Raw genomic sequence first — 27,686 nt, 5'->3', positions numbered from 1 at the left:
CACATAGGAGTAACTTGGGTTGGATTTGGAGAAGAAGTCAGCTGTCACTGGTTTTCAGTTTCAGGAGTGACAGCAAGACCAACAAAATCTGAGAACTAAAAGCTTTTACTTTAAAAGAAAGTCATATACAACTTGGGAAACCACTTGATCACCTTATGTCATACACAATAATGACCTTTCCTGTGTTTAGCATGTTTCAGCATTTGTTTTTGGACATACCATTTTCTCTTCAAAGTCAAATAAAGTCATGTACTGTAACAGTGTTATAATGTTATATAACATATTAGTTTAAACCTTTTATAGAATAACAAAAAGCTTACTGTATGTAATATTTTGTTCAAACTCAAGCATGTGAGAAGAGCTTTTCTTAACTAATTTGAGAAATTTGGATATCAGGACCATTAAAACCTAGATTTATTACCAGAGATTTTCCAAATGGAAAATAATATCTCTGGCAGATTTTTTATTGGACAATTAAAGCTCAGTGGTCACTGCAATACTTATCTTGTTTCATAGTGATATTATGACTCTCAAAGTTATAAACAGCATGTTCTTAAATGGAGAAAACATTAAATATAGCACAGTGAGCTCTTCTGTTTGTATTGGGGGGCAGTTGTGATCTTATGGTTAGAGAGTCAGACTTCTAACCCAAAGGTTGCGGGTTTAAGTCTCGGTACTGGCAGGGATTGTAGGTGGGTGGAATGAATGACCAGTGCTCTCTTCCACCCTCAATCTCACGACTGAGTTGAGACCCTTGAGCAAGAACCAAACCTACATAGACTCCCCAGGTGTGCGTTTGTTCACTATTCACTGCTGTATGTGCACATTTGTGTTGGTGAAATTCAGAGCACAAATTCCAAGAATGGGATACCATACTTGGCCATGACTTTCCTTTTCTTTTTTATGAGGTTTAGATCAATCATTTAGGCCACGTTGAAGACTTACCTGACCTATCCTCACTACAAAATCTCTGTAAGTACATTGATTTTCAATATACTGTGTGTCTTTAAAATCAAGTAATTAAGAGTATTTGATTTGCACCAGATTCTTGTTTAGATGTTAAGATTTTAGTGAATAAAGCTACAAATGCATTTCTATGTGAATATGGTATGGTTTGCAATAATACCACATCTGTTCTAATAGCATAAACTCAGTTGACATGTCCAGTCAACTTTGCATTGTTGATCCAGTAAGCAGTGAAGATTTTTCAGAATAAAATACAACTTTCGCACAAGTAAAATAGTCAAGTCAGAATGCAAGAGACTAAAACAAGCTGCATTGGCATCTGAGATCTGAGATGCATGGAAATTCTGCTTTAAGGAGAGAGGAAAGTGGCCAACTGATTGTGTCTGTCTCCAGAACAATGCTAGGTAGGTTGTTCCAAAGTTTGGGCACTAAATAAAAAAAAAAATTATTTGCCACCCGCAGTTGATAAAAATGGTGAGTTTGTGGGTATATTTAGCATAGGGATCTTTTAGGTATTCATTTCCATATTCTTTGAGAGTTGGTAGTATTTCACTTGACATTCTGGGAATATAGTTCATATGACACCCTCTTGGTATAGTCTTTCATGAAACCTTTTTTATTCAACTTGTAAAACGGGACTCCACCTTTGTTTGATTGCTATGACTGTGTCTTTAAGACATGTCTGTTATAGCTAAAGTGTTTTAGGGGGAAGTTGTGGCCTAGTGGTTATAGAGTTTGACTCCTATCCCTAATGTTGTGGGTTTGAGTCTTGGGCTTGCAATACCACTACTGAGGTGCCCTTGAGCAAGACGCTGAACTCTCAACTGATCCCCAGGCACTGCAGCATAAATGGCTGCCCACTGCTCTGGGTGTGTGTGCACAGTTGGCTGGGTTAAATGCAGAGCACAAATTCTGAGTATGGGTCACCATATTTGGCTGTATGTCACATCAATCTTTCACTTTCATTAAACCTTTTCACTTTCATTAAACATCGAGTATTACTTCCAATTGGTTTTTCATAGATACAACCATGTCTTAAAAGGAACTTCCACTCAATGACTGATCTTATTTTTAAGGCAGTGCTCGATGTTGAGTTCTTGGAGCCAGATCTAAAACTTATTTCTCTGATAGATGGGAAATGTAATCATTGGTAAAACATATGTCCAGATTATAGCCACGTTTCCATCTTAATAAGCATAACATAGGTAACCTTCCTTACTTCATGCCATAAATAATTCAGGCTGTTACGGAGACAAGTGTACTGGGAAAGGGGTCATATGATTGGTTTCAAGACACACCTCTTCTGCAAGCAATAATCCACAACACCGCAAAAATCTTGCTTCCCTTTTGAAATGGAACTCAACGCTAAGTCATCTAGAGGGCATTATGGGAACGCTGTCAGCATGACTGGTGTCTGAAGCATGAATGAAATAACGCCAATGAACTTTACTTTAGCAGGTGATAAAAGTTCATTATTTTCCATAATGTAATGATAAAAATTAAACTTCATATATTTTAGATTCATTGCACACCAACTGAAATATTTCAGGTCTTTTATTGTTTTAATACTGATGATTTTGGCATAAAGCTCATGAAAACCCAAAATTCCTATCTCAAAAAATTAACATATTTCATCCGACCAATAAAAGAGAAGTGTTTTTAATACATAAAAAGTCAACTTTCAAATAATTATGTTCAGTTATGCACTCAATACTTGGTCGGGAATCCTTTTGCAGAAATGACTGCTTCAATGCGGCGTGGCATAGAGGCAATCAGCCTGTGGCACTGCTGAGGTGTAAGGGAGGCCCAGGATGCTTCGATAGCGGCCTTAAGCTCATCCAGAGTGTTGGGTCTTGCGTCTCTCAACTTTCGCTTGGTCAGTAAAACAATTACCATTTACCAACCATTTACCAGTGGTTTTGGCACTGTGAGCAGGTGCCAGGTCGTGCTGAAAAACAAAATCTTCATCTCCATAAAGCTTTTCAGCAGATGGAAGCATGAAGTGCTCCAAAATCTCCTGATAGCTAGCTGCATTGACCCTGCCTTTGATTAAACACAGGGGACCAACACCAGCAGCTGACATGGCACCCCAGACCATCACTGACTGTGGGTGCTTGAGACTGGACTTCAGGTATTTTGGCATTTCCTTCTCCCCAGTCTTCCTCCAGACTCTGGCACCTTGATTTTCGAATGACATGCAAAATTTGCTTTCATCCGAAAAAAGTACTTTGGACCACTGAGCAACAGTCCAGTGCTGCTTCTCTGTAGCCCACTTCCTGCACACACCTGTGCACGGTGGCTCTGGATGTTTCTACTCCAGACTCAGTCCACTGCTTCCGCAGGTCCCTCAAGGTCTGGAATCGGTCCTTCTCCACAATCTTCCTTAGGGTCCAGTCACCTCTTCTCGTTGTGCAGCGTTTTTTGCCACGCTTTTTCCTTCCCACTGAGGTACCTTGATACAGCACTCTGGGAACAGCCTATTCGTTCAGAAATTTCTTTTTGTGTCTTAACCTCTCGCTTGAGGGTGTCAATGATGGCCTTCTGGACAGCAGTCAGGTCTGCAGTCTTACCCATGATTGCGGTTTAGAGTAATGAAAACCTTTGAGCGGTTGGTGTTGGACTTTGTTAGAGATCAAATCCCTATGTCTGTGGACCCACTACAATTTGCATATAGGAAAAACAGAAGTGTTGAGGACGCCATTTCCTTTGCTTTGAACTCTGTCTATAAGCATCTTGATGCACATAAATCATATGCTAGAATGCTATTTATAGACTATAGTTCAGCTTTTAACTCAATGGTCCTGTAATGATCCAGAACACGACATGGGATCCATAATGCAGGCTTTATTGTGAAGACTCGTGGTCGTGAAGGCAATGGTCGGAACCAGCAATCTCAACAGCGTAGGAAGAACAGAGAATCAATAATCCAGTAACAAGCAAGGGGTCGGTAGGCAGGCAGCAAAAGTACGTAGAAATAACAGGCAGAATCGGTAACAGGAAATCACGGGTAATAACGCTCAGAAATGACAGACACAGCAAATCAAGACTTCGCGTTTGAACTGTGGTGGAAGTCCAGCTTAAATACACAGTCTTGATGACGATCACCTGTGCAGGTGATCAGAGTCCAAGGACGGGCTTATGGGAAGTGTAGTGTTATCAGTGTAAGTGAATGAATGGATGCGTGTGTGTCAGTATTCAGGTGAGGGTGCCCTCCGCTGGCCAGCAGAGGGACTCACGGGGTTCATCTTCGTGACAGGTCCCAACAAAGCTCTTTCAAAAATTGAAATTTCTTGGACTCGATGATGCCATTTGTAAATGGATTTTAAATTTCCTCACTTGTCGACCACAAAGGGTCAAAATTAATGGCTGTATTTCAGATGAGTTGTATGTTAGCACTGGTTCACCACAGGGGTGTATCTTGAGCCCCCTATTGTTCACATTGTATACTCATGACCTTATAGCATCCTATGATAATAATGTGATAATCAAATATGCCGATGATACAACTATCATTGGGCTGATTAGTTCAAACGATGAATCTCAATATCGCGAGGAGGTGGAGAATGTTGTTCAATGGAGTGAAAAAACAACTTGCTTTTGAACACTTCAAAAACATGTGAACTTGTTATTGATTTTTGTCACAATAGGAATCAGTTACCTATTACTATCCATGATTCTGATGTGCAGATTATTGAGAAATCTAAATTTTTGGGTGTGACTCTTTCTCATGACTTGAACTGGAGTTCTAATACGACTAGCATTGCTAAGAAAGCGAGACAGCGCCTCTTCTTTTTACGTAAGCTTCGAGAGTTTACTCGAAATACTAAGATTCTTTTAAATTTTTATTACTGTGTAATTGAGAGTGTTCTAACTAGTTGTATTACTGTGTGGTTTGGTAATCTCACCTTGAAAGAGAAGAAGGCTTTGAACAAAGTGGTTTGCTCAGCCAGCAGGATCATTGGCTGCACTTTACCGCTCCTGGAGGTTACATATAAAGCTAGACTCTTGAATCGAGCTTTAAAACTTGTTAACGATGCCTCAGGCCATCCTGCAGGGACCTTCTTTGAGATGCTTCCCTCAGGGAGAAGGTATCGCTCGGTCAAATGTTCTACTGATCGCCATTTAAACAGTTTTAACACTTTAAACAAAGCACTTTAAATTAGGCACTTTAAATTTATGTGTGGTTTTTATTGTACAGCATTTTACTTTTGTGCTTTTATGTGGCATCTTCTTGTCTGTTTTATGTTATGTCTTTTATGTGTCTGACATTGTACTTTGAGCTTCTTGCACATTTTTTCATATGTGGTTTCATACTGCAAATGGCTAATAAAGGGAACTGTGAACTGTGAACCAGGCTGAGTTTTTAAAAGCCTCAGGAATCTTTTGCAGGTGTTTAGAGTTACTTAGTTGATTCAGATGATTAGGTTCATAGCTCGTTTAGAGAACCTTTTCATGATATGCTAATTTTTTTAGATAGGAATTTTGGGTTTTCATGAGCTGTATGCCAAAATCATCAGTATTAAAACAATAAAAGCACACTTGAAATATTTCAGTTGGTGTGCATTGAATCTAAAATATATGAAAGTTTAATTTTATGGAAAATAATGAACTTTTATCACAATATGCTAATTTTTTTAGAAGGACTTTTATTTGTAATCAAGTCAACGATATCGTTATAGATGAAGTGACCCCAACTAAGCAGGCCAGAGGCGACAGCGGCAAGGAACCGAAACTCCATAGGTGACAGAATGGAGAAAAAAAAACTTTTTTAGAAACCAGGCTCAGTTGGGGGGCCAGTTCTCCTATGACCAGACGAAACCAGTAGTTCAATTCCAGGCTGCAGCAAAGTCAGATTGTGCAGAAGAATCATCTGTTTCCTATGGTCTTGTCCTGGTGGTCATCTGAGACCAGGTCTTTACAGGGGATCTGTATCTGGGTCTCCGCTGTCTTTCAGGGATGAAGAGGTCCCTTCTAGGTGCTGATCCACCATCTGGTCTGGATACGTACTGGATCCGGGCGACTGCAGTGACCCTCTGATCTGGATACAGACTGGATCTGGTGGCTACAGTGACCTCAGAATAAGAGAGAAACAGACAAATATTAGCGTAGATGCCATTCTTCCAATGATGTAGCAAGTACATCGGGTGGTATGGGAAGTGTTCCCGGTTCCGGTTTACCTAATTAATGCAGCCTGAAAATCCTTTAACGGATTTGGATATTAAAAGCATATTAGTATGTTATGTGTAAGCCAGGTTAAAGAGATGGGTCTTTAATCTAGATTTAAACAGCAAGAGTGTGTCTGCCTCCCGAACAATGTTAGGTAGGTTATCTTTTATATTTAAAATCTATACAATGTTTGATAGGGAGCCAGTGCAGCGCTGACAGGACCAGGCTAATATGGTCATACTTGGTTCTAGTAAGAACTATTGCTGCTGCATTTTGGACTAGCTGTAGTTTGTTTACTAAGCGTGCAGAACAACCACCCAATAAAGCATTATGATAATCTATTCTAGAGGTCATAAATGCATGGATTAACATTCCTGCATTTGACATTGAGAGCAAAGGCCGTAATTTAGATATATTTTTGAGATGGACAAATGCAGTTTTACAAATGCTAGAAATGTGGCTTTCTAAAGAAATATTACAATCAAATAACACACCTAGGTTCCTAACTGATGACGAAGAATTGACAGAGCAGCCATCAAGTCTTAGACAGTGTTCTAGGTTATTACATGCAGAGTTGTTAGGTCCTATAATTAACACCCCTATTTTTTCGGAATTTAGCAGTAAGAAATTACTCGTCATCCAGTTTTTTATATTGACTATGCATTCCATTAGTTTTTCAAATTGGTGTGTTTCACCGGGCCGCGAATAAATGCTGAGTATCATCGGCATAACAGTGAAAGCTAACACCATGTTTCCTGATGATATCTCCCAAGTGTAACATATAAAGCTTGAAGAGTAGCGGCCCTATTACTGAGCCTTGAGGTACTCCATACTGCACTTGTGATCAATATGATACATCTTCATTCACTGCTACGAACTGATGGCAGTCATATAAGTATGATTTAAACCATGCTAATGCACTTCCATTAATGCCCAACAAAGTGTTCAAGTCTATGCAAAAGAATGTTGTGGTCAGTTGTGTCAAACGTAGCACTAAGATCCAATAAAACCAATAGAGAGATACAACCATGATCAGATGATAAGAGCAGGTCATTTGTAACTCTAAGGAGAGCAGTCTCAGTACTGATACGGTCAAAATCCTTACTGGAAATCCTCACATATACCATTTTTTTCTAAGAAGGAATATAATTGTGAGGATACCACCTTTTCTAGTAACTTGGACAGAAAAGGGAGATTCGAGATTGGTCTATAATTAACTAGTTCTTTGGGGTCAAGTTGTGGTTTTTTGATGAGAGGCTTAATGACAGCCAGTTTGAAGGTTTTGGGGACATATCCTAATGACAATGATGAATTAATAATAGTCAGAAGACGATCTATGACTTCTGGAAGCACCTCTTTTAGGAGCTTAGATGGTATAGGGTCTAACATACATGTTGTTGGTTTAGATGATTTAACAAGTTTTTACAATTCTTCCTCTCCTATAGTAGAGAATAAGTGGAACTGTTCCTCAGGGTGTCTATAGTGCACTAATGCAATGCTGTAGCTGACGGCTGAATGCTTACAATTTAATCTCTAATAGTATCGATTTTAGAAGTAAAGTAGTTCATAAAGTCATTACTGCTGTGATGTTGGGAAATGTCTACACTGGTTAAGGCTTTATTTTTCGTTAATTTAGCCACAGTATTGAATAAATACTTGGGGTTATGTTTGTTTTCTTCTAAAAGAGAAGTAATCGGATCTAGCAGTTTTTAATGCTTTTCTGTAGGGTAGGTGTAACAAATCGTCAAATGAGTGAGAGGAAGCAAGTGTGAGCTTATGAATTTTTGATAAATGAATACAAACAATGAACATGAAAACAGGTGATACTGGTAATCTTGACGGGAACGCAAAGTCCAGGAAGAGGCAGAGCTCATGGATGATCTGGGGTGTGATGCTGAGTTGGCAGCAGGAGAGTGTGAGACAGGAACAGTGGGGGGAAGAGCCGTGAAGGTAAGTGGTGCAATCCAGTGATGAGGTGGAGTGGATGGGGTTCCCGGGAAGACCGGACAATCCAACGACGAGAAACAAACACAAGGAAGGCAGAACATGAGACACGGAATGACTAACAACGCTCTGACAAACACAAGACGCTAGACAGGGCAATATATATGGAAGGGTAATGAGTGGCAGCTGGTGCTGATGAACAATTAGCGGAGAAGCCCACATGAAACAATCAGTGCTGACACAAACACACATATTCCACCCACTGTACAAAACCCAAGATTGCGGTTTACCAACCGTGACAGTACCCTCCCCTCTAGGATCGCCTCCTGGAGTTCCCAGACGTGCCTACCTGATGATTGTAATCATCAATCAGGGAGTGATCCAGTATGTCCCTAGCAGGTACCCAACTCCTCTCCTCCGTACCATAACCTTCCCAGTCCACCAAGTACTGGAATCCTCATCCCCTCCGTCTTGAGTCCAGAATCTGATTAACCGAATAAGTTGGCTCCCCATCTACGAGTCGCGGTGGTGGGGGAACCGGGGTAGGTGGATTAATGCGTGAATAAAACAAGGGCTTAATTTTGGACACATGGAGGGCGGGATGAATCCTCCTGTATGCCGGAGGTAGTTTGAGGCGGACTGTCACCAGACTAATGATCTTGGTGACAGGAATTGGGCCAATCAATTTGGGAGCTAATTTATTAGAAACGGAACTGAGTGGAATGTTGTTAGTAGAAAGTCACACTTTTTGACCCACGTCGTATACGGGAGGCTTCGACCGGTGGCGATCCGACTTGGTCTTAGTGTGCTCCCTCACTTGGAGAAGAGTCTCGCGGGCTCTGGTCCAGAGAAAGGCTGGTGGCTGACACTGGTAACGAGTTATGAGCGTACTTGTGGCGAGTGGGGCAGGGCCGAGAGGCGTGGGAACGAGTGAGGCCAGGTGTAGTGATTGGAGATGAGCTACACCTGCGCCCCACCACCGGTATCGAGTCCCACGTAGGAGATGGAAGGATATAAAACTGGAGCGACTATAGTGAAGGACGAGAGAGGACCAGGCCTGGGACATATTTTATGTTTTGGTTTTTATTTGCGCGCACCAGTTGTCCGCGAGGGGCTGGTACGCTGTTTTGTGTTTATTTTGAATATTAAAATGATGTTTTGATTGTGCGCCGGTTCCCGCCTCCTCCTTCCCGATGATATGGAGTTTTAATATTATTACAGTACTCAACCATAGAAAGTTGTTGACTCCAGGAAGAAGGATTCTAGGAGACTAAACATTGCAATGTTCTTTTTAAATCCTGGTTGGCTCGCTCAAACTGACCATTAATCCGAGGGTGATAACCCAAAGACAGACTAACCGTCGCTCCTAACAATTTACAAAAAAAAACATGTCTACCGGGAGGCCATGTAACCGAAAAATGGGATCAATAATAGTGACCGCTGTCTCCTTGGCTGTAGGTAATTTGGGCAAGGAAATGAAATGTGCCGCCTTCGAGAACCGGTCCACTACGGTCAAAACGACCTTCATGCCATTAGAGGGCGGTAACAAAATCTAGAGCAATATGAGACCAGGGTCTTGAAGGGACAGACAGCGGTTGAAGAAGCCCATCGGGAGGTCGGTTAGATGACTTACCACTGGCGCAAACTGAGCAAGTCAAAACAAAATCATGACCATTGCGAGGCACAAGTGGCCACCAGAATCCTTGCTTTACTAAACCCGGTGTGGTTTATCCCTGGATGAAAAGGTACATTAGAGCAGTGACCCCACTGAATAACGTCGGACCGTAACTCCTCCGGCACAAATAAACGATTCGGTACTGGTTTCCTTAACCTTCCTTAAGCGTAAAGGAGCAACTGTATTTAAAATGCTAGAAAAGAGAGAGTCCATAGTTTCTGTTACACCATCAAGTTGTTCTGAGGTTTTGGATATGCTAAGGAATTTGGATAAATCAGAAAGATAACTTAAAAAGCAGTCTTTTGTGGTAGATGTGATGGTTCTACCATACTTTTAACAAGAAGTAGAATTTACAATTTTGGCTATATGAAGTTTGCACAAAACTAAATAATGATCTGAGATATCATCACTTGGCTGCACAATTTTAACACTATCAACATCAATTCCATGTGACAGTATGAAATCTAGAGTATGATTTTGACAATGAGTAGGTCCTGAAATGTGTTGTCTAAACCCAATAGAGTTCAGAATGTCTGTAAATGCTGATCCTAATGCATCTTTTTCATTATCAACATGGATATTAAAATCACGAACTATTAAAACTTTATCTGCAGCTAGAACTAACTTGGATGTAAAATCACTAAACTCTTTAATAAAGTCTGTATGGTGCCTTGGTGGCCTGTATACCGTAGCCAGTACAAACATAACTTTTGGGATTTATCATAAACATTTGTTTCTCTGGATAATGTTATATGGAGCACCATTACTTCAAACGAGTTATACTTGAAGCCTGCCCTCTGAGAAATCCTGAAAACGTTGTTATAAATTGAAGCAACACCTCCCCCTTTGCCTTTTAGACGTGGCTCATGTTTATAACAGTAATCTTGGGGGGTGGAATCATTTAAAATAATGTAATCATCAGGTTAAGTCTGTCCAACAGAGCACATCTAGATTATGATCAGTGATCATATTATTTACAAAAAAATGTTTTCCTAGAAAGGTATCTGATATTCAATAAGCCAAGCTTTATCATTTGTTTATCCGTAAGTGTAGTTCGTTCTAAAGAGTCAGTATGCTGAGGCCTCCAGTCTTATGAGCTTAAACTAGGATTGAGTGTGTAAGCTTCCTCTCATTTAAGAGAGTCATTCTGCTGAAGCCTCTGCTCTCCAGAGATCTGCTAGACCAATATTAAACAATGTAGGCTCCTTTTTTATGAGTCTCGCTGACTGTCTTTAGCACTGAGTGTAGTCAGGTCTCCTCTCCTGCTAGAAAGTCATCATGCTGAGGCCTCCACTCTTAAGAGCTTTTTTAAGAGGGTTGAGTACTAGGCTTCCTCTCATTTGAGACAGTCATCCTGCTGAAGCCCTCGCTCCCCAAAGCTCCATCATGGGGCGTTGATATGAGTTTGTAGCCTCTTTCTGTGACGCTCGCTAACTATAATATTGCCTCTGGCGCTGAGTCTAGCCAGGTCTCCTCTCGCTTTGAGTAGTTATGCTGAGACCTCCACTCTTAAGAGCTGCCCTACCAGGATTGAGCGTGTTAGGTTTCCACTTGTTTTAGAGAATCATTCTGCTGAAGACTCTGCTCCCCAGAGCTCTGTCTAAGCAGTAGAGGAGTTTAGGCTCTTCTATTCTGAGCCTCTCTAACTATCTTTGATGCTGAGTGGGGCTAGGTCTCCTCTCACTTTAGAGAGTCATTATGCTGAGGCCTCCACTCTCAAGAGCTCAAACTAGAATTGAGTGTGCAGGTTTCCTCTCATATTCAGAATATAATATTTCCTCAGAAATAAAGAATGAAGCACTTTATTCAGCAGAGATCATAAACATGAGTAAGTCTCTTTTTATTTATTAATATACTTGTACTAGTTTTCACATAACGTGTAAACATTTTACTAGTTAGACTTTTTCCAAAGACTTTTTCCCAACTATAATTCCTGACTAAATTTATATTGTTATTGAAACTTCATAATATTTAATTTGATTATACAATACTATACCATTCAAAAGCTTGATGTAATATAAATGTAACAAATAAAGATAGCTGTAACAAATGTAACAAAAAATGCTGTTCTTTCAATTCATCCCTCCTAAAAGACCTGAAAAATATTCTCTGCTCTTTTCAACATTAATAATAATAATAATAATAATAATAATACATGTTTTTTTGTAGAAAATAAGATTGTTAAAAGGATTTCTGAAGGATTGTGTGACTAGAGTAATGATACAAAAACTTACTTTTGAAAGTCAGCTTTGATTGTTCTAATAAACTGTTTAATTGCTCCCCCAAGTGGATATTAAATAATGTTGTGGGATAATTAAGTGTATTCTAAATAAACTACAAGCAAAAAATTATATAAATTTTTTTTGTCCTTACATTCTTTCTTGTAACTCTTCCCTCTCAGTGACACAAGCTGATTGAAAGGCTTATTATGCATCTCATTATAATTGATTGATTGATTGATTGATTGATAGCACTTTATTGTCTGTGTACACGGAAATTTGTCTTGCAATACAAGCTCCAACAACTACATTGCAACAACCTACAAAAACAAACTAAAAACATATAAGCATCAGTAACAACATAAATAGATAGTTAATATGAAGGTGGGCCCTGCCCCATCTGCTTCAATATCCATAAAAATATAAATAAACATAAAAATAAAAGTGGGTAGGAATTAACACTTCTTTACTCTGCCCTATTTATTCAGCAGAGATATGGACAGAAGAACAAATGAGTGTTTATATTTGTTCTTTCTGCAGTCTGGAACCCTATAACGCCTGCCGGAGGGCAGGAGTTGATACTCCCGCTGCAACACATGGGAAGAGTCCTGGGAAATTTTGTCTGCCAGTCTGATGGTGTGCAGTAAATGGCTTTCCATGAATGCATTCTCCACTGAGTGTCCCACCAATTTGGAGCAGATTCCCAGGAGCCGTAGAATCCTGGCCTTCAGATGAGCAGAGAGACCCCTAAACCACACTGCGCCTCCATACTGCAGAATGCTTTGTATTGATGACACAAAGAAAAGATACAGGATTTCACTGCTCGCTCCGAAAGACCTAAGTCTCCTTAAAAAATAAATTCTCTGCTGTACTTTGCTGCAGATATAGTCTACATGATAAGTCCAGGAAAAGTCACTATCCACGTACACTCCAAGATATTTGAACGGTGATTTTTGTTTTATGGTTTGATTGTGAATGATTAATGGTGTAATGTTGCACTCCTGAGAGGTGCCAAAGACAATCTCCTCAGTTTTCTGTGTATTGAGGATGAGGGCATTTAGATCACACCACTTTACCAACTTATTCACCGTTTCCACATAGAGATCGGCCCCCTCTCCCTCCTTCATCAGAGCTACAAGTGCAGTATCATCGGAAAATTTGATGATATGATGGTTAGATGCAGAGGTAACACAATCGTTGGCATAAAGCGTGAAGAGCAAAGGAGAGCTAACACAACCTTGTGGGGCACCGCAGCTGGTTGCAACCATGGGGGAATAGGTGTTATTGACCCTGACCAGCTGTTGCCTGTTAGTGAGGAAAGAACAGTACCAGTAAACAAGATATGGGTTTATACCCATGTGAGCCATTTTAGATAACAATATGTCATTTTTTATTGAATTAAATGCAGATGAGAAGTCGATGAACAGCACCCTGGCATATGGCTTTATTTTTGGAGCATCCAGGTGTTTTGAGACCAAATGTATGAGTGTGCCAACAGCATCCTCCGTGCTGCGCTGTTGCCTGTATGCAAACTGGAATGGATCCAATATGTCCAGAGTGAGTACAGAAGATATGATTTTTTCCAATGACTTCATTAATACTGATGTTAATGCTACCGGTCTGAAATCATTACACTCCTTGGGGCATGATTTCTTTGGTAGAGGGATGATGTGCGATGTCTTCCAGGCCATGGGGACAGTATGTGTAAGTTTTCAGGATAGAGGCACTGATGTTATCCGGGCCGGTGGCCTTATGTGAATTCAGCTGACGAAAGACGTTTTCCACCTGACCCACTGTAATTGTCACTCTATCCCCAGAGCCCACCGTGACTGACTCCAACACCTCCCTGCATCTTTCTATACTCCCAGAGGTTTCAAACCTAGTAAAGAAGGTGTTCAATTCCATAGCAGAGGTTAACTCATCATTTGTCACAATAGGTCTCCTATTTTTACTTTGCATACCTGTCATACTCTTCATTGTATCCCACATTTTACGTGAGTTGCCAGCCTTAAAGGCTTCCTCCAGATGTTTCTTGTGTGCCTCCTTCGCCTTCCTCAATTTTTCTCTGAGTTCTTGTCTGTTTTTTGTAGCTCCCTTCTATCTTTATTTTTAAAAGCCAATTTCCTCAAATTCATTACTTGTTTAATGTCTTTGGTTAAATACATTTTATTATTGGGATACACCTTAACCATTTTTGTAGGTATAATAGACTGTACGCAAAAGTTAATATAGTCTGTTGTTACAGTGCAAGTTCTTCCAGTGTTTCCCCCCTCAGCACTTGCCAATCTGTGCAGTCAAACAAGCTCCCAGTTCCTCTCTACTGTCATCAGTCCACTGTCGAACAACCTTGTTCTCTGGTTTACAACTTTTTAATTTTGATGTGTACGTCGGGATAAGAAAATATGGTCGGAGTTAGAAATTGGTGGTTTGCTCCTGGATTGATAGGCATTGGGGAGGTTAATGTAGCATTTATCCAGTATGTTATCCTTTCTTGTTTCACATTTCACAAACTGTTGAAATCCTGGCAAAGTTTTCTCTAGATTGCAGTTGTTAAAATCACCCAGAACGATAGCAGGAGAATCTGGAAATTGCTGTTGTTGATTATGTACGCAGTCAGCTACTGATGCAGCGGCACAGTGTATTTTGCTGCTTGGGGGAACATAAACAACAAATAGTAAAATGCAGCCAAACTCCCGGGGAAGATAAAATGGTCTCAATACAATGCCCAGCAATTCAAAATCTCTGTTACATATCATATGCTTGATTGTGTACTGAGGACACCATCGTTCGTTTACGTAAACACAAATCCCTCCTCCTCGACTCTTCCCCGAGTTTTTATTTCTATCCGCCCTTATGAGTGAAAAACCACTGATGTCATAAAGTGAGTCTGGAGCGTCTGAGTGCAGCCAAGATTCAGTGAAACAGAGAAGAGCAGCCTCGCGAAATTCAAAAGAATACCTTGCAAGTGCCCGTTTGTGGTCAATTTTATGGTTGATGGAGCGCAGGTTGGCCAAGATCACAGCAGGTAGAGCCGGTCTGGACTTTCGCTGCCGCAATATCCTCCTTATTCCACCCCGTCTCCCTCGCTTCCTCCTCTGTCCTTTCAGCCACTCCAGATCCCCCTCCCTTGCAACCAGACGTAATCGCGTTCCTCTCCACCGGCGTGCAGATCGTATTATTTACAGATCGTATACTAGCCAGCAGCCCGGGTGTAGCTTGTTCTTCAAATCCCACTTTGTTGAGTTTAAGGAGTACGATACGAGCGTATATACGCGTTGGTCGGCTGTCACTCTGCCATTCCTCCATCCTCCCCACACGTGAATACACAAGCAGACCAGATATAATTAAAAGTCCAAAAAAAGTCTGATCAAAAAAAGTATGAAAAAAAAGTCCAATAAACCAAGGGATATCCACCACTCTTTGCCCAGACTTTAACACCCACATATCAAGAAGGTACTGTTACTTAGTTCGATGACAGACGAGCACAAACAATAAACACAACTAGTTGTTTGGAACAAGCTGCGTGTCGCCAGCTGAGCAGTGCCATTATGGAGCTTATTAAATAATAGGCTTATTATGATGCTCATTATGCAGGCCTTTGTCTTCTCAGGTGTAAATCACAATGATATTCATGATAGTTGACGCCTACTCGTATATGAATTTTACCAACAAAAAGTGTCTTAGAAAATTTTAATCAATATATTGTTTTCTGTGAGTGAGTAAACCAGTTCTCAAAAGTCCCGGGAACCAATGTTCTGTATGTTTTTTGTGGCCTTATTCAAGTGATTTAACATTTTTAGCATTTCACTAACCAGGCATGACATTTTTATTTCTCAAAAACACAATCATATACATGCATGCTGCTCACATATTATTATAGCCTAGTATGTGCTGATTACAGTGAGATTAAACTTTACCCATTTAGCTATTTATAAGAAACTGAAAAAAACACAAATGTCAGGGCAGGACAAAACTTCTCCAGGCCCCAAAAATACCCTTAGACTCCAGAGGGTTAATGCCTAAAAATAAGATAATGTACTTGTAATTTAATGTAATGTACAACTTTACTTTTGAAACTTCTCATTTTGTATTAGAAATATTGTTGAATTTAATGATAAATAGCTAAAGCTCTTTAAGTAAAGTGTCAGTTGAATATAAACATGTAAGTGTTTGAAAGAAGTTTCATATGGTGGACATAAATAAAAGAGAACAGCATGAGATTGTATTTCATTTTATTGGACACCTATGAAAACCCAGCACAGTCATATTATATGCTTGCTTGAAGGTGTTGTTTCTTCTCTTTATTCTTCATCCTTACTCTTGAAAATGCAGAAAATAACAATTTTGTTGAAAAATATTTGAACATGTTACATATAAAGTGCAGATCACAGCTTGACAACATCAATCATTAAATGTCTAACTTTACAGCTACTATGTGTCTTTGTTACCTTTCCAGCGTCGCGGCTCTTGGCTCTCAGCTTGTTGACCTGGGACTCAGAGATATCAGCGCGCTCCTGAGCCTCCTCCAGCTCATGCTGCACCTTCCTGTACCTGGACAGGTGAGTGTTGGCCTGCTCCTCCTGTAAGGATGACACCAGATAACCAACCCCTTTCAGAGCATTGCACTGATGGCACTGAATGTATTGTCTATTGAATATAGAATATCAAAACCTCACACTTAAGACATGTGACATAGACTTACAGCTTCTTCAGCCTGGCGCTTGTAGGCCTTCACTTTCAGCTGCAGCTTGTCTACCAGATCCTGGAGTCGGATCACGTTTTTCTTGTCTTCCTCAGTCTTTGGGTAAAAGTATTGTTGAAGGTCTTAGTTTACCTATGTAAATTATAATGAAATGTAAGTTTCTAAATCCTGTGTAATTTTACCTGGTAGGTGAGCTCCTTCACTCTCCTTTCATATTTGCGCACTCCTTTCACAGCATCTGCACCACGTCTCTGTTCAGCTTCAACTTCAGCCTCCAACTCGCGCACCTTCAGTAGAGAGAGATTGATGTCACCTGTCAAATCTCTACCATCGCCAGTTCATCTAAGACTGTGTTCAGCTTGTAATTTACCCTGGACTCCAGTTTCTGGAGCTGTTTCTTTCCACCCTTCATGGCCAGACTCTCAGCTTCATCCAGACGGTGCTGTAGGTCTTTGACAGTCACCTCCAGGTTCTTCTTCATCCTCTCCAGGTGAGCACTGGTGTCCTGCTCCTTCTTCAGCTCCTCAGCCATCATGGCAGCCTGAAATATAAGCCAATTCAAATTAACTAGCCAATATAGACGGAAATGAAGGATCCCTTTGTGACCACATGCAGACAAAGTTAAATAACTGTTTAATTTAGAACAGAGCAACAGAATGCAAGCACTCACATCAGTGATGGCCTTCTTGGCTTTCTCCTCTGCATTTCTGGCCTCCTGAACTGCATCGTCCACCTCACCTTGAACCTGGACCAGATCAGCCTCAAGCTTCTTCTTGGTGTTAATAAGACTTGTATTCTGTGGGATTAAAGGAGGTAGTTAGTGTACACTTAACTAAAACTCTGTTATCATGTAACCTGAATGTGCTTCAAGTATAGTTTTTCTGTACTTGTGAGTGCAGCAGTCCCACACGCTCGCTGGCATCCACCAGCTCCTGCTCTGCCACTTTGCGGCCTCTCTCTGTTTGCTCCAGGCCAGCTCTCAGCTCCTCAATCTCTGCTTGCATCAGGTTATTCCTGCGCTCCACCATGGCCACCTGCTCCTTCATGTCCTCCTGTCCTCTGACAGCTTCATCAAGGTGCAGTTGGGCATCCTGTGGAAATTGTCTTTCTTTGTTAGTTGCATGTCATGTTTAGTTTAATTTGTGTATCATATTATTAAACATGTTATATATGTTGCAGTTCCTAATTCTACAGAACTATACCTTGAGTTGTCCTTGGACATTCCTGAGCTGTTTCTGGGCCTCAGCAGCCTGGCGGTTGGCATGACTCAGCTGGACCTCCATTTCATTCAGATCTCCCTCCATCTTCTTTTTGACTCTCAGGGCATCATTTCTGCTCCTGACCTCAGAGTCCAGAGTGCTCTGCATGGAATCAATCACTCTTTGGCTGTTCCTCTTGATCTGTTCCATCTCCTCATCCTTCTCAGCAAGCTTCCTGTCAATCTCACTCTTCACCTGGTTCAGCTCCAGCTGTACACGAAGAATCTTGGACTCTTCATGCTCCAGGGTGCCCTACAAGACAAAAATCATTATTTTTAACTACAGAATTTCATTCCACTCCATATTCAATGTTTTAATATTATTAAAAACAATGTTGTCATAATGCTCATATTTAAGCAAAGGAATGGCACCTCAGCTTCTTCTAGTGCAGTCTGGATCTCTGATTTCTCAGACTCCACTGTCTTCTTGGCTTTCTCTAACTCATGAATGCTCTTTCCAGTCTCTCCAAGCTGCTCAGTTAGGTCAGAAATCTCCTCTAAAAAGTTTAAAAAGAAGAATTCTTAAATGTTCTATGTTCTATGTTTTAATTTTCTTACATCCTTGGTGTACAAATAAAAGTGTAATTTACGTTGCAGATTCTTGTTCTCCCTCTTCAGGGTCTCGAGGTGGTCAAGAGCTTCCTCATAGGAGTTCTTCATTTTGAAAAGCTCAGTGCTGAGGGAACGAGCTTCTTTCTGAGCTCCTTCAAGTTCAGCCTGGCTTTCCTCATACTTCTGCTTCCACTCTGCTAGGACCTGAAGAAAAAGTAAGTCATTGTTAATTATCCAAGTCCACAATGCAAGGTTTAGATTTAAAGATTATTCATATCCTTCTCACCTTGTCAAAGTTTCTCTGTTTCTTGTCAAGGTTGGCAGCCAATGAATTTGCCCTTTCAACATCAATCATGAGGTCCTCTACTTCACCCTGCAGTCTCTGTTTGGTCTTTTCCAAAGAGGCACACTTGGAGTTCACTGCTTCAATGGATTCTTCAGCATCCTGCAGACGCTGTGCCAGCTTTTTCCTGAAGAAAGTGGTATAAAACGATGAAACCTTACCAACATTTGAGATATTAAATGTAGGGTGCCGAAAACATTGTTCTTTGTTGTATTTACTTGGATTCCTCAAGCTCCTCAGTCCGCTGGATGGCATCAGTCTCATATTTGGTTCTCCATTGAGCCACCTCACTGTTGGCCTTAGACATTCCCCGCTGGAGTTCAGCTTTGGCCTCTTGCTCCTCCTCATACTGCTCTCTGAGCAAGTCGCAGTCATGACGGGCAGACTGAACCGCATGGGCCAGAGCATTCTTGGCCTGTAAAGCAGCATATTTTGGCCTTTTCAATATTCCAGTCTTTACAATTATTTAGATTGTTGAAACTTAATTTTTAAAATTAATTAACTCATTAATTTTGTATTACTCTACCTTGACTTCTTCCTCAATATGCCTTTTGAGTTCCTCAATTTGCTGTGTATAAGCCTGTTTTCCTCTAGTTAGCTGTGAAACAAGTGCTTCTTTCTCTTCCAGTTGGCGGCTAAATTCACCTTGAAATCACGTTAGAAATATTAATATGAAATATAATAACACAGACATTTTTTATATATTTTCAAGGTTTTGATGTGTACCTTATTTGCCATGCCTTACCATTTTCAGTCTGAAGTCTTGCACGTTGTGCATTCATGTCATTCAGCTGACGAACATTTTCATCACTCTTGGTCTTGATTTCACTCAGCTGGTCTTCCAGGGTACGACACATCTTCTCTAAATTCGCCTTAAAAGGTACAGGATTTAAAAACAGATGTTTGTAAAGATTCTTTTATATTTAATGATTCTCTAATGACATTACCTTTGCTTTAGCCACAGCCTCCATGTTGCTTGTCAAGTCATCAATCTCCATCTTGTATTCACTCTTCTCCTTCTCCAGCTTCTGCTTGACCCGCTGAAGGTTGTCGATCTGTTCTCCGAGTTCAGCTACACTGTCTGCCTGCTTCTTTCGGAGAGCTGCAGCTGTAGCTTCATGCTGCAAGGTGGACTCCTCCAGATCACGACGCAACTTCTGGAATTCAGCTTCACGCTTCTTGTTCATCTCAATCTGGGCAGCAGTAGCACCACCAGCTTCCTCAAGCCTCTCGCTGATCTCTTCAAGTTCCCTGGAGAGATCAGCTCTCTGCTTCTCCACTTTAGCACGAGCAGCTCGCTCTGCCTCCATTTCCTCTTCCAGCTCCTCGATACGGGCCTAAATAAACAATGAAAAATCATTGATACAGTGATTTTGGTAATGTGGGTTTTCACAGCTATGCATCTATGTACATCACAATTTTACATAGAAAATGTTAGGTTTAGCATTACCTGAAGCTCTTTGATCTTCTTCTGAAGCTGTGCTCCCAAAGACTGTTCATCCTCAATCTTGCTGAGAAGCTGACTTGTCTCAAAGTCTTTCCTGTTTTTAATGCAGTATTGTTGTTTTCTAAATGTTCAGGATAGTTATTTTGTACAGTTTTGTAAACTTCTAACATCTGATGTCCACTCACTTTTTGATCTTTTCATCGGATTGCTGTTTGTCATTCTCCAGGTCCATTATGGACTCCTGGGCCAGTTTCAGATCACCCTCAAGCTTCCTCTTGGCTCTCTCAAGGTCCATACGGAGCTTCTTCTCTTGCTCCAGTGAGCCCTCAAGCTATTGTGATAGAAACCAGAGCATTAAAATCTATTAAATAACAACAAAATTCATTTGTTGTTATTAATGAATATTAATAAAAATTTATGAATGCCAAATGTCTTACATCATCCACTTGCTGCTCAAGCTTTGTCTTAGCTTTAGTCAGAGTGTTGACTTTGTCTTCCTCTGCCTGAAGGTCATCAAGAGTCTGCTGGTGTGCCTCTTGGAGGGCTTTCTTCTCTTTGGTCAGCTTGGCGATGCTCTCATCCTGAGAGGCCATCTCCTCTGTCAGGTTTTTCACCTAAAGGGAAGCATAGATTATTGGTTTCACTCTCAAGAGTTTAAATCACAATCAGCAGTATGACGATGTAAAAAAATACTTACTTTATTTTCTGTAGCATGTTTCTCCTTCTCCACTTTTGCCAAAGTGAGCTCCAGGTCATCGATGTCTTTCTTCAGCTCGGAGCATTCATCCTCCAGTTTCCTCTTCTTGGCAGTCAGTTCAGCATTGATTTCTTCCTCATCCTCCAATCTCTCATTTGTCTCTTTGAGTTTGGCCTCAAGCTGGATCTTGCTTTTGATGAGACCTTCACATCTCTCCTCAGCATCAGAGAGGTTTTCAGATTCCTGTTCATTGACATGGATGAAGTTAATGACTTACATGCACAGCTTTAGGATCCATATTAGGATGAGTAAGAGCTCAAATACTCACAGCTGTTACTTGCAGTTGAAGGTCGTTTTTCTCTTGAATAAGTGACACCATTTTCTCTTCAAGTTCCTTCTTTTTAGCTAACGCCTTTGCCAGATCCTCCTTCATTTTTTCATAATTCTCCTTCATTGCTGCCATCTCTTTCTCAGTCTCTGCACTCTTCAGAAGAGGCTTGATCTTGAAGTAGAGCTTCATCCATGGCCAATGTTTGACATTCATGAATGAACGGATGTTGTATTGGATGGAATAAATTGATTCTCTGTGTAAATTGTAATAAGTAAATCAGTCATTATCAATCTGTGGTACTAAACAGTTGTGTTCCAGGCAGTTTTGTAAGTTGATTGTACCTCCTCTCCATCATTTTGACAAACTCCTTTCTCATGACATATCCACGGCACAAAGCCTGAGTCATGGTAACCAGCGATGCTAGTTTCTCATCTCTCATCTCCTCAAGAGTACCCAACAGACCAGCTTTGAAGAACACCTACAAGAATGTTTAGAACATTTTAAGTGGTACAATGTTGTAGAAGCCAAGTAATCCTCCTCAATATAAATGTAACCTTTTTTCCTGCATATAGAGAACTATCAGGGGGCTGCTCCATCCAATTTTGTGCTGGCTCAACAAAACTCAAACAGGCAGTCATAGGCAAGCTTCACTGAATATCATCAGTTAAGGATTCGATTCAAAAGTGTGCATATTTGAAGAAATATTTATGTCAAAACACAAATTTACTTTATATTTCTTGGAATTGTTATCTCTATTCATCTGCTAAATTATTTGATCTGATGGATATTAGCTGCTTTCAGTGCTATCTGCCTGTGTTTGTCTCATGATTATGATGAGTGGATGAAATGTAATCAATAATATAATCCAGATGGTGCCACAAATGGCTGACTTGATGTGCACCTATCCCCTTCTTTTGCTGTTTTTGTTTGTTTTTTTGGTGTTTAGTAATTCTTTTTTAGAAAAGTTGGTCAAATTTATCTCAATGTCCAGTTCTCGCTACTGACAAACCATTAACTATGACTTTTGCCTCAAACTCCTAATTTGCCACTTATGAATTGTTGGGTAGAATTCAGAGTGGATCACATTGTGGAGTTAACAGGGTAAACAAAAGGCGGTGGAATACATTTCTACATAAATGAAAGTTGGTGTTGTTTTCTGAAGATGTGCTCTACTACGTTAAAAGCACTCTTCATAAACCTTGTTCATTATTGTGAATTTTTACGTCAATCTGACATGCATAAGTGCAGCATTGCCACAGCTGGCTGAACAAATAACTGAAACGTTACCCAGACCCTTTTTTATCATTCTTGGACATATAAATAAAGCATATCTATCCCATGAACTGCGAAAATACAGACAGCATTTTACATGTCTTAGCAGACCACTGGTACACCAAAATAAATAATTCATATCACTCTGTCCCACATGCAGCTTTGAGGCTCTCTGAACACTGTTTGGTTAATCTTATACTGACATATACTTACAAGCCTGCTTCAGCTGCACGGATTGTATTGTTTTAGAAGCTTAAACCACCGATCAGGTTGATCTCAGAGACTGTAACACCATACTCCAGTTTCTGTGAGGATATGTGCATTCCTACCAGGACATTCTTATGATTCAAAAATGATAAACCATGGTTTACTGGGATGCTCAAACAGCTTTGTTACACCAAATAGTTTGCTTGGGGATAAAATCTTATATGCAATCCCTGTCGGTATCAAGGCTTGAACCCGCAACTTTTGGAAATTAGAAATGTTATGATTTGTAGTGTAGCATTAAGATTTGTTTTTACTCAAATTACATAAATGATCAAGTCATTAATTATAATGAAAAAACTTTAAGTTTCACTATGTGTAATAAAATAACTGAGGAGCTCACCTTGGTGTGTCCAAACTTGTATTGGGTGTGGTCCACATCAATAGAGCCCAAGAGTTTTTCTGAAGCCTTTTTGTTGTCAATGAACTGTCCCTCAGGGATGACACTAGCATTTAATACTTTGTATCTAGAGGACATTTGCAGGAAAGTAATGTTCTTGTGAAACCACAGAAATATATTCTTAACATGATGAAGATCATCTGCAATTAGTATGTTGTGAAAGTCTTTACCTCTGCTTGAAGTCACCATATAGAATTCTGCTGGGGAAACCCTTCCTGCAGATTCTGATACCCTCCAGCACACCATTACACCTGAGCTGGTGGATAACCAGGAAGTTCTCCATCAGTCCTGTAATGCAAATATTCTTAATGTTTCAGAAGTATTTTAAAACTGGGATGCATTTGATTCTTTGGGGATCAAGTTTACCTGGAGTCTTTGACTCATTTGGAATCAAACAGCGCACAAAGTGAGGGTGAGTGCTCCTTAGGTTAGTCATCAGCTTACCCAAGTTCTCCTGTGGAAATATTTGTCATTTGTCTAGTTTTTTATAGAGGTGGTTCACATCCTTCATTAAAAGAGAATCAGTTTACCCTAAACAGTGCAGAGACAGTCTGGAAAGAGCCACCCTTCTTCTTGCCTTTTTTTCCACCGCCACCCTCAGCTGTTTTATGTCAAAGAACGTAATATTTATTTTATGTTGCTGTATACAGAGCTGTTCAATAGATTGATATCTGATAGTGACCGATATTAACTGCTCTGTCAACATCTTTCATAGATATACTTAAGATATACCTAATGTTATTCTGAAGTGCAGAATATGTGATCACATAATGTACTACATTAAGTTCTATGTTTTGCACGTCATTAAAATCAATATAGAATAATTTAAAAATGCAGATGTTCATACCCTCAGCAGCTCCATGAGTGGCATACAGGAACGCCAGTACTTTGAGTGATGACTTTTGGTAAAGTTGCACGACAGAGTCATTCAATGGATCCTTGTTCTTGTCCAGCCAGCCAACAATGTTGTAGTCCACAGTGCCGGCGTAGTGCACCAGAGAGAAGTGGGCCTCGGCCTTACCTTTGGCAGGCTTGGGCTTCTGGAAGGCTGCACATTTGCCCAGATGCTGGTCATGCAGCTTGTTTTTGAAGCTTGTGTCTGTTGCCTTGGGGAACATGCACTCCTCTTCAAGGATGGAGAAGATACCCATTGGCTGTTGAAGAAATATTCACACTCAAGTACAGTCACAGTGTGAATAGTAATATTTATTTACTGAATATCCTCTTACCTTCTCAATGAGCTCAATGCAGGCAGCCAAGTCCATACCAAAGTCAATGAACTCCCAATCAATGCCTTCTTTCTTGTACTCCTCTTGCTCCAGAACAAACATGTGGTGGTTAAAGAACTGTTGCAGTTTTTCATTTGTGAAGTTGATGCAAAGCTGCTCCAAGCTGTTGAACTGATAATCATACAGAAGCAAGTTCTTACTGCTGACTGCTATCTTTTGTATTGTGATTCTTACAGAGACATTAATAACTGATGCTCACATCAAAGATCTCAAATCCAGCAATGTCCAGCACACCAATGAAGAACTGTCTAGGCTGCTTTGTGTCCAGCATCTCATTGATACGGACGACCATCCACAAGAACATTTTCTCATAGACAGACTTGCAAAGAGCCGAGACTGCGTTGTTCACCTGAAAAATTCAAAGATCAGTGTAATTGATATTACTTAGACTTTTTTTTTTCAAGAATAATTGTGTTTTCTGAATGTATATGGGACATTTCTAGGTTTTTTCATCTATTGATAAGGAAAGTAATCACCTGTGGTACTGTCTGGCCTTTGGTCACCATCTCATTTCCAACCTTCACTCTGGGGTAGCACAGGGCTTTCAGCATGTCAGCGGAATTGATGCCCATGAGGTAAGCAATTTTATCAGCCACTGAGGAAGAACAGTTTTATGCATTATTTTCGCCAATGAAGTCAATGTTTGCATGCTAAATTGTTTAAATAATACACCCTACCCTCAGTGCCGTCAGGTTCAGCTTGCTCCTCTCTCTGCTTCTGTTTGAACTTCATGTTTCCATGATGCATCACAGCACCTGTTAGCTTGTAGATGCTGATTTTCTCATCAGCACTGAAGCCCAGGATGTCAATGGCAGTCTGTTTTTACACAGATCAAATAAAACACATAATGCATTAATATGCAGTTTATATTGCATGTCATGCAGTATTAGCACCTGTTCATGCTATTGTTTTTCTTTTTAATTCCAGATACATTGCATGTAATCTGAAAATACTTCTACTACTACCAATAGAAACAGAGCTGTCCACATACATCTGTAGCAATGAACTCCTCCACATCATTGATGCTCTTGACTGTGATTTCCCCCTGGCTGATCATTGGATAGTCGTAAGGGTTGGTGGTGATGAGCAAGGCCTCTATAAAGAGTTGATGTGCAGCATGTTAACAGTGCTCTCAAACTAGGAAATAACTGAAACACACAATTCTATAGATTTCTCACCGAGCAGCTCTGGCTTGTGTCCAGTCATGAGCTGGTAGAAGATGTGATAACTCCTCTCTGCTGACAGCTGGAATGTCACTCTCGACTTTTCCAGCAGATCTGTAAAAATTGAGGCAACAAGTTAAATTGATTAATCCACTTTTTAGTCTCCAAATAAAAATATTTTTTAATATTAATTTTTTCGTTGACTCACAAGTTTCAATATCAGCTGAGGCCAGTTTGCCAGTGGTGCCAAAGTGAATCCTGATGAATTTACCCTAAAGAGATTGAAATCATATACAAAAGCTCAGCTCTTTGGCAGTTTTGAAAGTGTGAATGACATTATTCAATGCTGTAATAATTCATAAGTGCAACTTACAAAACGAGAGGAGTTGTCATTCCTCACAGTCTTGGCATTACCATAAGCCTCCAGCAGAGGGTTGGCTGCCACAATCTGGTCCTCCAGTGATCCCTAATGTAATTGTAGGGCAGCAGATAGTAGATGCGAGATGAAGCTCAAATACTGTGATCAATAACTCTGTCTAGAGTATGTATTTACTAACCTGCATTTTTCCAGGGACTGGCTCTGGCTTCTTCGTTCCAGACATTGCACCAACAGTTGCAAAGTACTGAATGACACGTTTTGTGTTCACAGTCTTTCCTGCACCAGATTCTCCACTGGAGATTGAAACAAGATCTTCTTTTAGTCATACATTTTCAATTTATGCATACAATTTAAAACTTTAATTTATTCAACCAGAGCAATATTAACTCACGTAATCAGGACAGACTGGTTCTCGCGATCTGAAAATAAAGCAGGGAATGAATTGAATTGTTTGTGAAGAATTTTTTTTTACATTTATTTTTTGTTGTTCTTGCATTTATACATTAATAGCGTGTATGGTAACCTTTATGTTGTATTTACATTGATTCATGTAAGTTCGTATAGAAGAGGTTTGGTCCCATTGAAGTGTTTTTGTGTGTGTGTGTGTTTGATGTAAACCAAAGTAGTACTTCTTATAAAGCACTTGCCAAATGAATTTGTTCTTTAACCTTAGAGACACACACTTCCATAATCCACTCACCAGTGAGCATGAACTGGTAGGCGTTGTCAGAGATGGAGAAGATGTGAGGTGGGGCTTCAATCCTCTTTTTACCTCTGTATCCAGCAACAACAACTGCGTCATACACCGGCAGCCACTTGTAGGGATTGACAGTGACGCAGAACAAGCCAGAGTAGGTCTGAAACAGAGATAGTCCAGTTTTACAATGCTGCCGCCCCATACCAGGAATAAAACATGATTGACTTAGACCTACATAGATCATCCATGCTGCGTAACGCTCTTTGAGATTATACAGCACACAGGGCTCATTGAGGTGGGTCATCATGGCCATGTCCTCAATTTTGTCAAACTTGGGAGGATTCATGGGGAAGATTTCATCTTCTTTTACCGTGACAGTCTGTAATGAAAATTGATCAGTAATCAAAAGAAAGATGAAACTTTTTGTACACGTTTTGTAGAATATTTCACTGTACTTGTTTAACTCTTGCAGACTCAGCTGCAGTAGTATATGAAATAGTATTATACTTACTTTCCCACTGTGAGTTTTGACAGTAGCTTTGCCACCCTCTTTACTAACAAGAGTACCCTTCAGGTACATCTCATCTGCATCTACCACAAAGAATGCTGTTTTGGCATCAAAGGGGGTGTTCTGAGCCTCAATTCTCTCTCTTTCTGTTTTGCGGAGGAAAATGGCCGCCGGGCCGAAACACTCCATTTCACCATCTCCCATGATTGCACTTCAACTGTGGAGCAGAACAGACATTACAATGCTGATAGACTTAATTTGGTTTACTTTTTAACTTTAGTTGAACAAATTTTTCAAACTTCTCTGGTTTTTAACTTTAATGTTATAATTTAATGTAGTGTTGTGCATTAAAATACTTGTTCATTTACAAAAACCAAATAGAGAACCATCTAGGAAAATATCACTGTATTGTTA

At 40.2% G+C, this 27,686-nt stretch overlaps 1 protein-coding gene and 1 long non-coding RNA gene across 2 annotated transcripts; one reads left to right on the top strand and one right to left on the bottom strand.

The window, feature by feature from the left end:
- Positions 1-368: 368 nt before the first annotated feature.
- Positions 369-24,811, top strand: LOC113076621 (uncharacterized). Its single transcript, XR_003281213.1, has 3 exons — positions 369-788; positions 915-972; positions 24,702-24,811. It is a non-coding gene; the product is annotated as an uncharacterized LOC113076621 (long non-coding RNA).
- LOC113076616 (myosin heavy chain, fast skeletal muscle-like) lies at positions 16,266-27,509 on the bottom strand. Its single transcript, XM_026249307.1, has 39 exons — positions 27,276-27,509; positions 27,000-27,143; positions 26,768-26,924; positions 26,459-26,486; positions 26,246-26,360; positions 26,062-26,154; positions 25,897-25,960; positions 25,704-25,802; positions 25,517-25,620; positions 25,203-25,341; positions 25,002-25,120; positions 24,725-24,874; positions 24,466-24,636; positions 24,084-24,390; positions 23,767-23,837; positions 23,603-23,690; positions 23,407-23,524; positions 23,180-23,303; positions 21,642-21,778; positions 21,298-21,553; positions 20,970-21,212; positions 20,710-20,886; positions 20,458-20,603; positions 20,276-20,366; positions 19,773-20,162; positions 19,571-19,697; positions 19,352-19,470; positions 19,044-19,240; positions 18,769-18,952; positions 18,521-18,686; positions 18,303-18,427; positions 17,875-18,183; positions 17,560-17,763; positions 17,343-17,468; positions 17,043-17,213; positions 16,855-16,959; positions 16,673-16,768; positions 16,419-16,550; positions 16,266-16,289 (listed from the first exon to the last, which is right to left on the bottom strand). The coding sequence occupies exons 1-39, from the start codon at positions 27,474-27,476 to the stop codon at positions 16,272-16,274; spliced, it is 5,811 nt and encodes a 1,936-aa protein (XP_026105092.1). The 5' UTR covers positions 27,477-27,509; the 3' UTR covers positions 16,266-16,271.
- Between the last annotated feature and the right edge of the window lie 177 nt (positions 27,510-27,686).

Source organism: Carassius auratus, unplaced genomic scaffold (genome assembly GCF_003368295.1).
Source record: "Carassius auratus strain Wakin unplaced genomic scaffold, ASM336829v1 scaf_tig00020840, whole genome shotgun sequence".
Taxonomy (NCBI): domain Eukaryota; kingdom Metazoa; phylum Chordata; class Actinopteri; order Cypriniformes; family Cyprinidae; genus Carassius; species Carassius auratus.
The sequence above is the reverse complement of the archived record's forward strand: the minus strand, read 5'-3'. Positions and strand labels throughout refer to the sequence as shown.

What these genes read in the sequence shown, in the direction of transcription:
- LOC113076616 (XM_026249307.1), bottom strand. Translation starts at nt 27,476, where the DNA reads ATGGGAGATGGTGAAATGGAGTGTTTCGGCCCGGCGGCCATTTTCCTC. An exon ending in CCAAGAAGGCCATCACTGAT is followed by an intron (nt 17,214 to 17,342) that starts GTGAGTGCTTGC and finishes CTTATATTTCAG; the next exon opens with GCTGCCATGATGGCTGAGGA. An exon ending in TCCAGAAACTGGAGTCCAGG is followed by an intron (nt 16,960 to 17,042) that starts GTAAATTACAAG and finishes TCTCTACTGAAG; the next exon opens with GTGCGCGAGTTGGAGGCTGA.